The sequence below is a fragment of the Trachurus japonicus genome, chromosome 1, assembly GCF_045865225.1.
Source record: "Trachurus japonicus isolate A0001 chromosome 1, Traja_1.0".
NCBI lineage: Eukaryota > Metazoa > Chordata > Actinopteri > Carangiformes > Carangidae > Trachurus > Trachurus japonicus.
Window position 1 is genome coordinate 3,115,702 of NC_140907.1, and position 13,126 is coordinate 3,128,827.

At 43.8% G+C, this 13,126-nt stretch overlaps 1 protein-coding gene across 1 annotated transcript; it reads right to left on the bottom strand.

Annotated features, from left to right (window-relative positions):
• Positions 1-1,950: 1,950 nt before the first annotated feature.
• On the bottom strand, positions 1,951-12,490 carry LOC146991160 (scavenger receptor cysteine-rich type 1 protein M130-like). The gene is made up of 17 exons (XM_085783549.1): positions 12,468-12,490; positions 12,290-12,381; positions 10,022-10,807; positions 9,391-9,822; positions 8,871-9,185; positions 8,139-8,588; positions 7,621-7,935; positions 6,939-7,388; positions 6,424-6,738; positions 5,692-6,141; positions 5,172-5,486; positions 4,494-4,699; positions 3,871-4,019; positions 2,683-2,928; positions 2,434-2,593; positions 2,258-2,333; positions 1,951-2,159 (listed from the first exon to the last, which is right to left on the bottom strand). Exons 2-17 carry the CDS (start codon positions 12,363-12,365, stop codon positions 2,140-2,142), a joined length of 4,761 nt encoding a protein of 1,586 aa, XP_085639675.1. The 5' UTR covers positions 12,366-12,381; positions 12,468-12,490; the 3' UTR covers positions 1,951-2,139.
• Between the last annotated feature and the right edge of the window lie 636 nt (positions 12,491-13,126).

A 13,126-nucleotide genomic window follows, 5' to 3' on the forward strand; every position in this document is an offset into this window, starting at 1 on the left:
CAATATTTGGATGGAGACTTTATGTCACACTAGAATCAGGATCAGTAATATCACTGTTACAGTTGGTGTTATTGTTGATCATCATGGACATGCTTCTTGTGTAGCATAATGTGTCATGATCAATGAGTTGAATTCATGATTGGCAGGAAAATTAAAAAAAAAAAAAAACCTATAGTGACACTTATTATTATTTAGACACTGCCTGTTAGTGTGATACGTACAGTATATGTCAGATTGTCAGCCAGCATGGTTTTATGTCTGTGATATAATGACAAAAAAAAAACATTTTCTTTGACAGAAGGACAAGATTTGACAAGCTTTTCATGCACTGCACGCACTCACTGCATGCAAAAATAGAACAGACAGCCCAAGCTGTAATGAGGATAACCATCTGAGCTCAACACCCAACATTTCCCCCAGTTTGTATGCGGTCGAGCCAGATGCTGTTGAGACATGTCACTCTCTCAACCTCATGGTGGCAGCAGATGAAAACTCAGGGGAAGGTCAGTCATTCATTAGGAGTCATTCCCTGAACATGATGGAGCCAGAAGTAATGGCCGTGCATCAAACAATCGTCCCTTTGGAGAAATCATTTTATTGCCTTCAACAAGTGGTAGCTCAGACCCAAGTGTGACCTCAGCCTTTAGATTCTGTACATGGGAAATATAATTAGTGATTATGAAAGTGATTGTCTATGTGTCTATGTGTGTGTGTGTGTGTGTGTGTGTGTGTGTGTGTGTGTGTGATACGTGATAGTTGCTGCTATTGCAACTGTTTCAGAGAATGTTGATCAACAAAATGCAGATTAACTTTATTGCTTAACTTTATTGTTTTCTCATGTATACAAGACAGCTCTGGGCCATAAGTAGACTTGATGCTTGTTTAGTCATAGGACATTTTGTATTGTATCATTGGTCACAGTAACCACATGTCCACATCACACGTATTCCAGCACGGCTGTTTTAGCCTTTACACTGCACAATGATGAAAACTCTGGCACAGTCACATGGCCGATTTGTCGTCCAGTCCACCAAGACCAGAAGAATAGCATATTGAGTGAATAAATCATTATGTGAATTGTGAAGTCATGTACAACACTGTAGGGGACCTTTTCTCCCAATCCTTACATTCTTATCTAACAATGACCGGTTAGTTCCCAGGATTAGTTGAAAGGGCAGGTTTTATCTCCCTCAAAGTGTTGATGTAGCCGCTCACAAATGTGGAGCAAACAGGTGTGGTGTGACCAACAAGCAGGTCTGATAAAGCACACTGTGACCTCTGGAGGGTCACCCAGTCATTTAATTTTGAAAAGGAGATCGTCCATTTACAAACCAGTTTCAGCAATCTGGCTGAAGAACAAGACCAACTCCATAAGGATGAATAAAGAGGCACAACTGAATCACTCAAAGATATTTTGATAAATCTTTTTGTGAGGCCTTTAAAAGGTTTGGCACTACATATTGGTATATATCTACTGAGGGAAAGACCTGGGAGGAAAGCAGGAAGAAGTGTCTGAAGAGCCGGCAGAGGGATCATCAATAGCAAAGGGGAGACATAGGAGACAGTTTCATTAGACTGTCCGATTTGAAGAAAGGTCAAGGGGACAAAAACATAAAACCTGCATGTGCACAAATATATGTGTTGCAGACATGTTTGATGACTTTGACCAGAAATTTCTTAAAATACGTGAGAAATTCAGTAGCCTATAGCCTACATTTTCCAGTAGGCCTACCATCTAACCAATATGTAAAAGACCTTCATCCATGAACATCAAATGTTAATAAGCTTTTCGCCGGTAGGCAGTAAGACCACACTGATACAATTTAACATCATGAATCAACTATATCTGCATAACTGCACCACTTTTTAAAAGCGCTGTTTTACATTAAATAAGCACAGAGCAGAGGAAAAGTATTGGTAACTTCATTTATTATTCTGTATATATACATTCATTTGATATCATAATAAAATCCTTACACAGGTGACATTAATGTGTAATGAACAATGTATATGGTAAGATTTAATCATAATGAAAAAACAGTGTTTATTATTTCATGAGTATTGTATGAGTAAAAAAAACATGAGTAAAATCGTAGTCACATGGTGGAACGTGTTTGTGTTATTACTGTCGTTACCAGATCACACACGAGACTTGTCCCCTGAAAATAAAGAAGAAAGAGTAAAAACATGATCATTAAATTCTGGATTGATCAGTATGTTGAGACATCCACCCTGAGATTAGATTTTTTATACTCACATGTGATTGGTCCAATGGAGACAGGCTGCAGAGGAGAAGAGTTGGAAATAGAGCGATATCTCCTTGATCTGCAAGCCTGTAAAATGTAAAAAAAAAAGCAAAACAACAACATTAAAACCAATGTTAAAGTGGCAACAACTGACTTTGCTACTGATAAAGTGAAATGTGTGACTTACTGGGACACAGCTGTAGCCCCGCCGGCGACACAGACTGAGCTTGCAGTGCAGATACATGTTTTGGTATTCACCCTGAGGTGAGAAGAACAGGGCAGAGAAACGAGCCCGGGAGGATAAACCACTCTCAACCACTGACACCTGTCGACGGTTAGTAGAACACCTGACAGAGAAAACACAGCAGGTCATTAGGACCACTTCACATCACTAATACACTTACTCTTTCCCATTTCCATGAAGACGGACACTTACTTGTTTTGGATGAGAAAGTATCGTCTGGAATCATGAGGGCTTGATGAGGGAGTGACATAGCAGTCCTCCAAAACAACTGCAAAGCTTGGATCTCTCTCCTCCACATAGATACCCACATAGAGAGGAGAGCCCACCGTAAGGAAGACCCGGCTCCCTGTGTAAGCATCAGTGAAGTTGGAGTTGCGGAACAAATACATGGAGGCTCTGGCTCTGGTACCTGATCCTGAAATCCCAGCTGAGTCAGACCTGTGAAGAAAATGTACTTTTGATTGATCAAGTCATTTTCCTGTAATTTTTTCTTTGACTTATTATCATTGTTATATCTCTTTATTTATCTGTGCAGCTAAAGCTTGATATCTCTGCAGGATAACAATCACTCAGACTTCTCAGGGACATTCTGGATGTGCCAGTATCCTCATTTGACTGTTACAGAGTAAATAAAGACTTAACTACCTCATTAACAGCATAGTTTCACTGTTTTGTGCACTAAGATGCTGGTACTTGCATGAGCCTTTCTATCACAGGAGTTAGGGTTAGGGCAGTGTTTTTCAACCTTGGGGTCGGGACCCCAGGTTGGGTCACCTGAAATTCAAATAGGGTCCCCTGAAATGTCTAATAAAAAAAAAAAGTTACTGGTAAAAATATTTTTTTTAACTATGAAGAGCTCTAATGGTTTTACTGAAATAATGATTTAAAGGGTAGGCATTTATAAACTGGATAGCTTCAGCCTACACCTTTTTGATCTATATACGAACTAGTTGAACTAAGGATTGTATTATGGAAGGTTCACTGATTGTGACTGATGCTCAACTGTAAATAAGTTGTGCACAAGATCGAATAAACAAACTACTACTACTACTACTTTTTAAAAATTATGATTAAAAACACCACACAAAATCTTAAACAACTGTGTTCTATACTTTCACTTTCTAGAATATAAATCGAGTTCAAATAAAATGCAGCATATAAAAATATCTGAGCTGGCGCATCTTGATTGATGGGGTCGCCAGAAATTTGTGATGTCAAAATGGGGTCACAAACCAAAAAAGGTTGAAACCACTGGGTTAGGGGTTGTTTATCCTAATTTTTGTAATATGACATGACCAGAATGGCATAATCGCATAACAAATATACACCTCACTATTTCATTATTTATTTTATTATCATCAATCAGAGTGATCTACTTACCCAAGGACTGGTACGAGAGCCATATTCAGGCTGGTGTCGGTGTCCAGGGGATAAACACAGGAGAAAGGAAAGCTCACAGGACGAGAGAAGGACGAGTTTCTTTCGTACAAAAATAACCTGTTGGAGTAGGTAGCATGTGTGCGGTTGGTCTGAAAGACAGAGGATGGTCATGGTATTAGTCAGTTGAAGGATTACGTCAGGTTGAGAAGACTTTCAGGTGGAGGTTCTAGGTTTCAAGGTACTCCCTGCAGAGGTATTCATAGCTGAGCAGGGCCGTTGCTAGGAATTCTGGGCCCCTTGAAAGAATACTAAAGTGGGCCCCTGACCCCTGACTTTTCCACTTTTTTTCTTAGACTACGTATGTATTATCATTTTCTATTTAGCCTACTTTGTTTTGATGCTAATGCAGCATTACTATGAGTATTAGTCAGAGTCTTATGCAGAATAATTCAGTCACACAAAGATTAGACTAGGCTACTGGGGTATACAACGGCCCTGTAGCTGAGGATGTGGGACACTGTATATAGGAGACCTGGATTTCTAGCTATGTCCATCAACAGTAGGTCAATACAAGATCATGTTTATTGACATGCTGTGGAAAAAAAGAAAGACAAAATCTCTACCGTCAGTATGTTTCCACAGGCATGTCCCTCCGGCGCCACTTGGTACCAAACCACGTCACCACGCACTCTGAATGAGGAGCAGTTAAGGGCAGCCATGTGTCCAGAGAATGGGTCCAGACCCCTGGACGCAATGGTCGCCACTTCCAGCCCCACTTGGATTTCATCACGACCACAAACAAGATGAGTAGGCCGTGGAGGCAAGCGGGCTAAAGGAAAAAGATCACCAAATGAAAGTGTGTGAGAAAGGAGATGAACTAATGAAGGAAGATAACATAAGTGTACAATTATTTAAAAGTTTTTTGTCAAAACACTTCAAAACATAAAACACATAAAAAGCAACCTACATTCACACACAGAACTGATTTACTCCACATTAGCTACAAAACATTTATGATCTTGACACAAACTTGTGTTGTACATTTGTCCCCAAAGAAATTTAAATCAAAAGCAACTGGACTTGGTTATTTGTCCAGTTGCTTTTGATTTAAATTTCTTTGGAGATAACGATGACCTGGACAAATAAGAATATTCACAGGCTTATTGTGCATTTGACTTATTGTGTTACGAAACAAAGATCTGCTACAGTATCTGAAGTAAATATTGAAACTTGTTGATAAGGAACTCTCCCAGTTGGACATAACCACTCAGGATTGGACCATAAATGTGTAAAACATTTACCTTCACAAACAACACTGGCGTCTTCACCATGAATACAGTTGTGGACTCCAAACCCTCGATGTCTACAGGAAGTTATTGATGGTTCCCATCCTGAACAACTGACGTCGTCCAACCAGATGGGACCGCTGCCCTGTCCAAAAGCTGCGTTTGGAAGTGCTGAATGAGCCCTGCCACAGTCCAGCTGCCTGCACACCACGTTGGCATCACTCAGGTCCCAGGAGTCGTCGCACACCGTCCCCCACTGTCCACCATGGTAGATCTCCACTCTGCCAGAGCAGCGGTCTCCAGAGTTGACCAGTCTCACAGGTGCACCAGCTGAAGGAAACACATGCAACATGTTAGTGTTGACCAGAGGCAGAAACTACAGTACACACCACAGACTTCTGGTTAAAATGACCAATATAATGAAAAGATCTTGGACGTAGAGGAGATTGTAGTATAGCCAATATGTGTTTACTAAAATCCTCTCTGTCCACACTGTGAGACTTAATTGTCTGTAGATGTACAGGTCAGTGTTTACCTTCACAGACGACCCCAGCGTCCTCATGGTGACCACAGTTGTGTGATCCAATTCCTTGGTGGCGGCACTCGGCGAGCCTTGATTCGCTGCCTCTGCACCCGACATCGTCCAACCAGATGGGCCCTCTGCCTTGTCCAAAACGTGCATTGTGTGGCGCTGACAGGACTCTGCCACAGCCCAGCTGTCTACACACCACCTCAGCATCCAGCACGTCCCAGGCATCATCACACACCGTCCCCCACTGTCCATAGTGGAAGATCTCCACTCTGCCGGAGCAGGAGCTGTTTCCATTGACCAGACGGATCTCTCCCTCAGCTGCTGTACTGTTGTCCACTGTTGTACTGTTGTACACTGCTGTCGTGGCAGTGACGTTGACCTCTGGCCTGGCAGAAGTTGGGAATGGTGGAAAAGGTGTGGGTGGTCGAGCTGTGGTGTTTACACCTGGTTGACCTGCAGAGAAGATTATGTGAACAAACCAGACATCAACAGCCTGAACCTCCACCAGCAAGAGTGAGGAAAGGATCCTTTCTTGATCTCACATAGAACTGATCTCCTCAACATTAGCTACAAAACATTTATGATCTTGACGCAAACTTGTATTGTACATTTGACTTATTGGGTTACGAAACAAAGATCTGCTATCTGAAGTAAATATTGAAACTTGTTGACAAGGAACTCTCCCAGTTGGACATAACCACTCAGGATTGGACCATAAATGTGTAAAACATTTACCTTCACAGATGATGCTGGCATCTTCAATGTGACTGCAGTCATGGACTCCAAACCCTCGATGTCTACAGGAAGTTATCGATGGTTCCCATCCTGAACAACTGACGTCGTCCAACCAGATGGGACCACTGCCCTGTCCAAAAGCTGCGTTTGGAAGTGCTGAACGAGCCCTGCCACAGTCCAGCTGCCTGCACACCACGTTGGCATCACTCAGGTCCCAGGAGTCGTCGCACACCGTCCCCCACTGTCCACCATGGTAGATCTCCACTCTGCCAGAGCAGCGGTCTCCAGAGTTGACCAGTCTCACAGGTGCACCAGCTGAAGGAAACACATGCAACATGTTAGTGTTGACAGGCAGAAACTACAGTACACACCACAGACTTCTGGTTAAAATGACCAATAATGAAAAGATCTTGGATGTAGAGGAGATTGTAGTATAGCCAATATGTGTTTACTAAAATCCTCTCTGTCCACACTGTGAGACTTAATTGTCTGTAGATGTACAGGTCAGTGTTTACCTTCACAGACGACCCCAGCGTCCTCACTGTGATGACAGTTGTGTGATCCAATTCCTTGGTGGCGGCACTCAGCAAGCCTTGATTCGCTGCCTCTGCACCCGACATCGTCCAACCAGATGGGCCCTCTGCCTTGTCCAAAACGTGCACTGTGTGGCGCTGACAGGACTCTGCCACAGCCCAGCTGTCTACACACCACCTCAGCATCCAGCACGTCCCAGGCATCATCACACACCGTCCCCCACTGTCCATAGTGGAAGATCTCCACTCTGCCGGAGCAGGAGCTGTTTCCATTGACCAGACGGATCTCTCCCTCAGCTGCTGTACTGTTGTCCACTGTTGTACTGTTGTCCACTGCTGTCGTGGCAGTGACGTTGACCTCTGGCCTGGCAGTAGTTGGGAATGGTGGAAAAGGTGTGGGTGGTCGAGCTGTGGTGTTTAGACCTGGTTGACCTGCAGAGAAGATTATGTGAACAAACCAGACATCAACAGCCTGAACCTCCACCAGCAAGAGTGAGGAAAAGATCCTTTCTTGATCTCCTCAACATGATCTTGACACAAACTTGTATTGTACATTTGACTTATTGTGTTACAAAACAAAGATCTGCTTCCTGAAGTAAATATTGAAACTTGTTGACAAGGAACTCTCCCAGTTGGACATAACCATTCAGGATTGGACCATTACCTTCACAGATGATGCTGGCATCTTCAATGTGACTGCAGTCATGGACTCCAAACCCTTGATGTCTACAGGAAGTTATCGATGGTTCCCATCCTGAACAGCTGACCTCGTCCAACCAGATGGGACCGCTGCCCTGTCCAAAAGCTGCGTTTGGAAGTGCTGAACGAGCCCTGCCACAGTCCAGCTGCCTGCACACCACGTTGGCATCACTCAAGCCCCAGGAGTCGTCGCACACCGTCCCCCACTGTCCACCATGGTAGATCTCCACTCTGCCAGAGCAGCGGTCTCCAGAGTTGACCAGTCTCACAGGTGCACCAGCTGATGGAAACACATGCAACATGTTAGTGTTGACCAGAGGCAGAAACTACAGTACACACCACAGCCTTCTGGTTAAAATGACCAATAATGAAAAGATCTTGGACGTAGAGGAGATTGTAGTAGAGCCTATATGTGTTTACTAAAATCCACTCTGTCCACACTGTGAGACTTAATTGTCTGTAGATGTACAGGTCAGTGTTTACCTTCACAGACGACCCCAGCATCCTCACTGTGATGACAGTTGTGTGATCCAATTCCTTGGTGGCGGCACTCGGCGAGCCTTGATTCGCTGCCTCTGCACCCGACATCGTCCAACCAGATGGGCCCTCTGCCTTGTCCAAAACGTGCACTGTGTGGCGCTGACAGGACTCTGCCGCAGCCCAGCTGTCTACACACCACCTCAGCATCCAGCACGTCCCAGGCATCATCACACACCGTCCCCCACTGTCCATAGTGGAAGATCTCCACTCTGCCGGAGCAGGAGCTGTTTCCATTGACCAGACGGATCTCTCCCTCAGCTACTGTACTGTTGTCCACTGTTGTACTGTTGTCCACTGCTGTCGTGGTACTGACGTTGACCTCTGGTCTGGCAGAAGTTGGGAATGGTGGAAAAGGTGTGGGTGGTCGAGCTGTGGTGTTTAGACCTGGTTGACCTGCAGAGAAGATTATGTGAACAAACCAGACATCAACAGCCTGAACCTCCACCAGCAAGAGTGAGGAAAGGATCCTTTCTTGATCTCACATAGAACTGATCTCCTCAACATTAGCTACAAAACATTTATGATCTTGACGCAAACTTGTATTGTACATTTGACTTATTGGGTTACGAAACAAAGATCTGCTATCTGAAGTAAATATTGAAACTTGTTGACAAGGAACTCTCCCAGTTGGACATAACCACTCAGGATTGAACCATAAATGTGTAAAACATTTACCTTCACAGATGATGCTGGCATCTTCAATGTGACTGCAGTCGTGGACTCCAAACCCTCGATGTCTACAGGAAGTTATCGATGGTTCCCATCCTGAACAGCTGACCTCGTCCAACCAGATGGGACCGCTGCCCTGTCCAAAAGCTGCGTTTGGAAGTGCTGAACGAGCCCTGCCACAGTCCAGCTGCCTGCACACCACGTTGGCATCACTCAATCCCCAGGAGTCGTCGCACACCGTCCCCCACTGTCCACCATGGTAGATCTCCACTCTGCCAGAGCAGCGGTCTCCAGAGTTGACCAGTCTCACAGGTGCACCAGCTGATGGAAACACATGCAACATGTTAGTGTTGACCAGAGGCAGAAACTACAGTACACACCACAGACTTCTGGTTAAAATGACCAATATAATGAAAAGATCTTGGACGTAGAGGAGATTGTAGTATAGCCAATATGTGTTCACTAAAATCCTCTCTGTCCACACTGTGAGACTTAATTGTCTGTAGATGTACAGGTCAGTGTTTACCTTCACAGACGACCCCAGCGTCCTCACTGTGACCACAGTTGTGTGATCCAACTCCTCGGTGGCGGCACTCGGTGAGCCTTGATTCGCTGCCTCTGCACCCGACATCGTCCAACCAGATGGGCCCTCTGCCTTGTCCAAAACGTGCATTGTGTGGCGCTGACAGGACTCTGCCACAGCCCAGCTGTCTACACACCACCTCAGCATCAAGCACGTCCCAGGCATCATCACACACCGTCCCCCACTGTCCATAGTGGAAGATCTCCACTCTGCCGGAGCAGGAGCTGTTTCCATTGACCAGACGGATCTCTCCCTCAGCTACTGTACTGTTGTCCACTGCTGTCGTGGTACTGACGTTGACCTCTGGCCTGGCAGAAGTTGGGAATGGTGGAAAAGGTGTAGTTGGTAGAACTTCAGCTCCTGTTCTGTTCACATCTGTTTACAGTGAAAAAAAACATTACTGTACCGATGCCAAACCAGTGACAGTTACTGTTCATGAACTGTTACATGATTTACTAGAGCAAGAGGACAACAGTGTTTTTGTTAGTCTGAAACAGTTCAATGGATGTATTAGCCTTGATGAGGAAATGTAATTTGTTGTTACAGTGTAAAGGTGTTTCAGGTGGAACAATACCTGCACAGTATGCAAGAGAGCATACAGATGGTGCCACGAGTTTGTAGACATAGTAGTCTCCATAACACAACTTGACATGGATGCTGTGTGAGCTAAAGCTGCAGCAGTTGTTATTCCAGTGATTGCACACAGTGCGTCGTACAATTTCACCGGGCCGTGTAGGGTGAGGTTGTGTTATCCACAGAGGAGCGTGGGTTCCACACCTCCAGGGTTCCACGCACCTCTCTGGAATGTGAGCACTTTCTTGCCCCAGAAACATACGATACCATCCTCGCCAGTGAACATCCCTGTCACAGCGTATGTTATTCGTATTAGTGTTATTTACTGAGCGCCAGTCATCGCCCAGTACAGTGTAATGGTCACAGGGGTCGGCACAGCGGGTCGTCCCATTGTAACTGATGCAGTCCATGCCTGAAGGGCAAGTGGTGCTTCCACAACTGAACGTGACAGACTGGGGAGAGGGGGCAGATCTGGGGCTGGATGGACGCTCTACACAGGTGAACGAGCCCGGGGTGTTCTCGCAAACCTGAGCCGGTGCGCAGGGCGAGTCTGGGAGGGAGCACTCATCAGTGTCTACACAGCCCCTCTCTGGTGACCACTCATAACCTTGTCTACAGCAAGAGGAGTCGCTGCAGAGCTTTGCGTTGTAGCAGGTGAGACCGTCACCTACGAAGCCATTTTTACAGACGCAGGTGAAGCCCTGGCTGACAAAGGTGTCTCCTCTGTCCTGAGACTCCAGGCAGTTGGCTTGATCATTACATGAATCACAGCTGAAGACAAGGGTCCCTGTGAAGACAGAGGATAGTTTGATGTACTTAAAATTAGACTGATATTTTATTTCTCACATGAAGTTTGATAAAGAAACGAGTAAAAAAAGTCATTAAAGGGATAGTTCACCCAAAATTCAAATTTCACTCATTATCTACTCACCCTCATGTCGACTAAGAGCTGTGAGAATTTTCAGAGTCCTCCATGCCTTCTCTGAGTTACGGGGGGGGTCTGTGCATCAGTATTTGGCCATATAATTGTTGTGAATAGATACCAACGTTCTTAGTCCAAAAGGACACACCAAAAAACATCCAAATACTTCCATACTGCTCGTCTGTAATGTCCCTCTTGTATTGAAGCCCCAACATGAGAAATTGTTCCGCCAGTCAGTGCAAATCAAGAGCAGTGAACTGAGACACTGGGAGCTTCCACTACAAACAAGCTTAAAATATATACTTATTTAATTTTCTTCAGAACAATTTCTCATGTCGGGGCTTCACTACAAGAGGGACATTACAGACGAGCAGTGTGGAGGTAATAGGTGTGTCTTTTTGGACGAAGAAAGTTGGTATCCATTGACAACCATTATATGGACAAATACTGCTGCGCGGACCCCCCCGTAACTCAGAGAAGGAACGGAGGACTCTGAAAATTCTCACAGCTCTTAGTTGACATGAGGGTGAGTAAATAATGAGTGAAATTTGAATTTTGGGTGAACTATCCCTTTAAAGGTAGTGTTGGAGATTCTGGAAAGGGTTCTAGCAGGCCATATTTTGAAAATACACAATTTAAAAGTCCCAGCCTCTTTCCTCAGACTGCTCTCTGAAGACATTGCCAGAGCTACATTGCCACCCATCAGACTGGAGTGTGGCTTTTCAGAAGACGTAGGTGAAGGGAGAGAGACGGCAGCTTGATTGGGCGTAGGAAGAACTAGACATGAAGGTATCTGTTTTTTGGTTTTTTTTGCTTTTCGGAGTGAAAAGCATGGATTGGTCAGAGTTTTGTCAGTCCTGCAGCTGCCACAGAGGTCTGATTATTTTTGCTGATGATGATGATTACCAACCATATAAAGATATATAAAGAGTTATGTTATGTTAGTATTAGTATGCAAAAATAAAGATAGCGTGTTGAATTTTATGCAAGAGATATAAATGTTTTTATTTGAGGTACAGGCTCATAAAAATGCCTCACTAACATTTGATGTATATTAATTCAGTGCAAGTTCTCTGGAATATTCAGGAAAGAATATATGCCCAATACATTTTTTCTGACTTTAAAGCTACTTACAAAGAAATTTGATTGAATAACATATAATGTCATGTGGGCTATATTAAGGTCATATTTATAAGGGCAGAAATCTGTGTAATCTATCCTTAGAATTTTGGTGGTGGCAAGATTTACAGTATATACATACATTTACAGTCCCATTTAATTTTTATTTGCACAGTAAGTATGTATTATAATGTCTAAACCAGAATGGCACAATGTCAGACATCTTACCTGAAGTGCTTCTTGACAAAGTCTGCAAAATTAGGAGCAATAGCAAACCCCCAGGCACCCCCATTATGGACCACATCCGCAACGCAAACCAGCTGAAAAGCACAAAGTAAATGTTTTAAAAATCATATTTTCAAATGAGGAGCGGGTACTCCTTTACCTTGCCAGTGTCTGCACTTACCTTGGAGAGAATATCAGCTGTTGGGGAAAATAAACTGAAAGTGAAGAGCGCCCAGCAAGTGAGTAAATTTATAGGTGTGTCACTGTGTGCACAGGACACAAAAGGTCATTGGGGGAAATGCACAAAGGGATCATTGATAGCATTGATTTACAGTATACAACATCAAAAGAGTTACTTATTAATCACAATAAAAAGAGGAACGAGGGATCGTTTTCAAATACGACTGACACAGAAACAAACACCTGAGTTGTGGGTCAATAACATTTATGGTTTTAAAATCATCTCAGGTCACAGTTGAGACATAATGGAGACCATTATGAACAAGTTTGCACATTTCAACATGAATGTATTAATAACCACCTTTCGTCAACACTTGTAGCGTAAAAGATATTTTTTTCAGGAACATTTAACTCTGACCTTTGAAAAATATTAACTGAAGGTGTGTGAGAGGAGACCATGAATAACTGTCAAATAAATGTTAATGTTCAAGACCACTTCTCAGCATAATGTTTCTGGTTTTAACTGTTCAAGACCAAGGGGTCTCCTTCAAGTTAGGAGCATCTTGCTTTGTTAAGCAATGCTCTAGAATAATTTTGCAATGTGATTTATTGTCTTTTTATCATAACGTCACTTCTTATCACTATTTACTGGAATCTCAG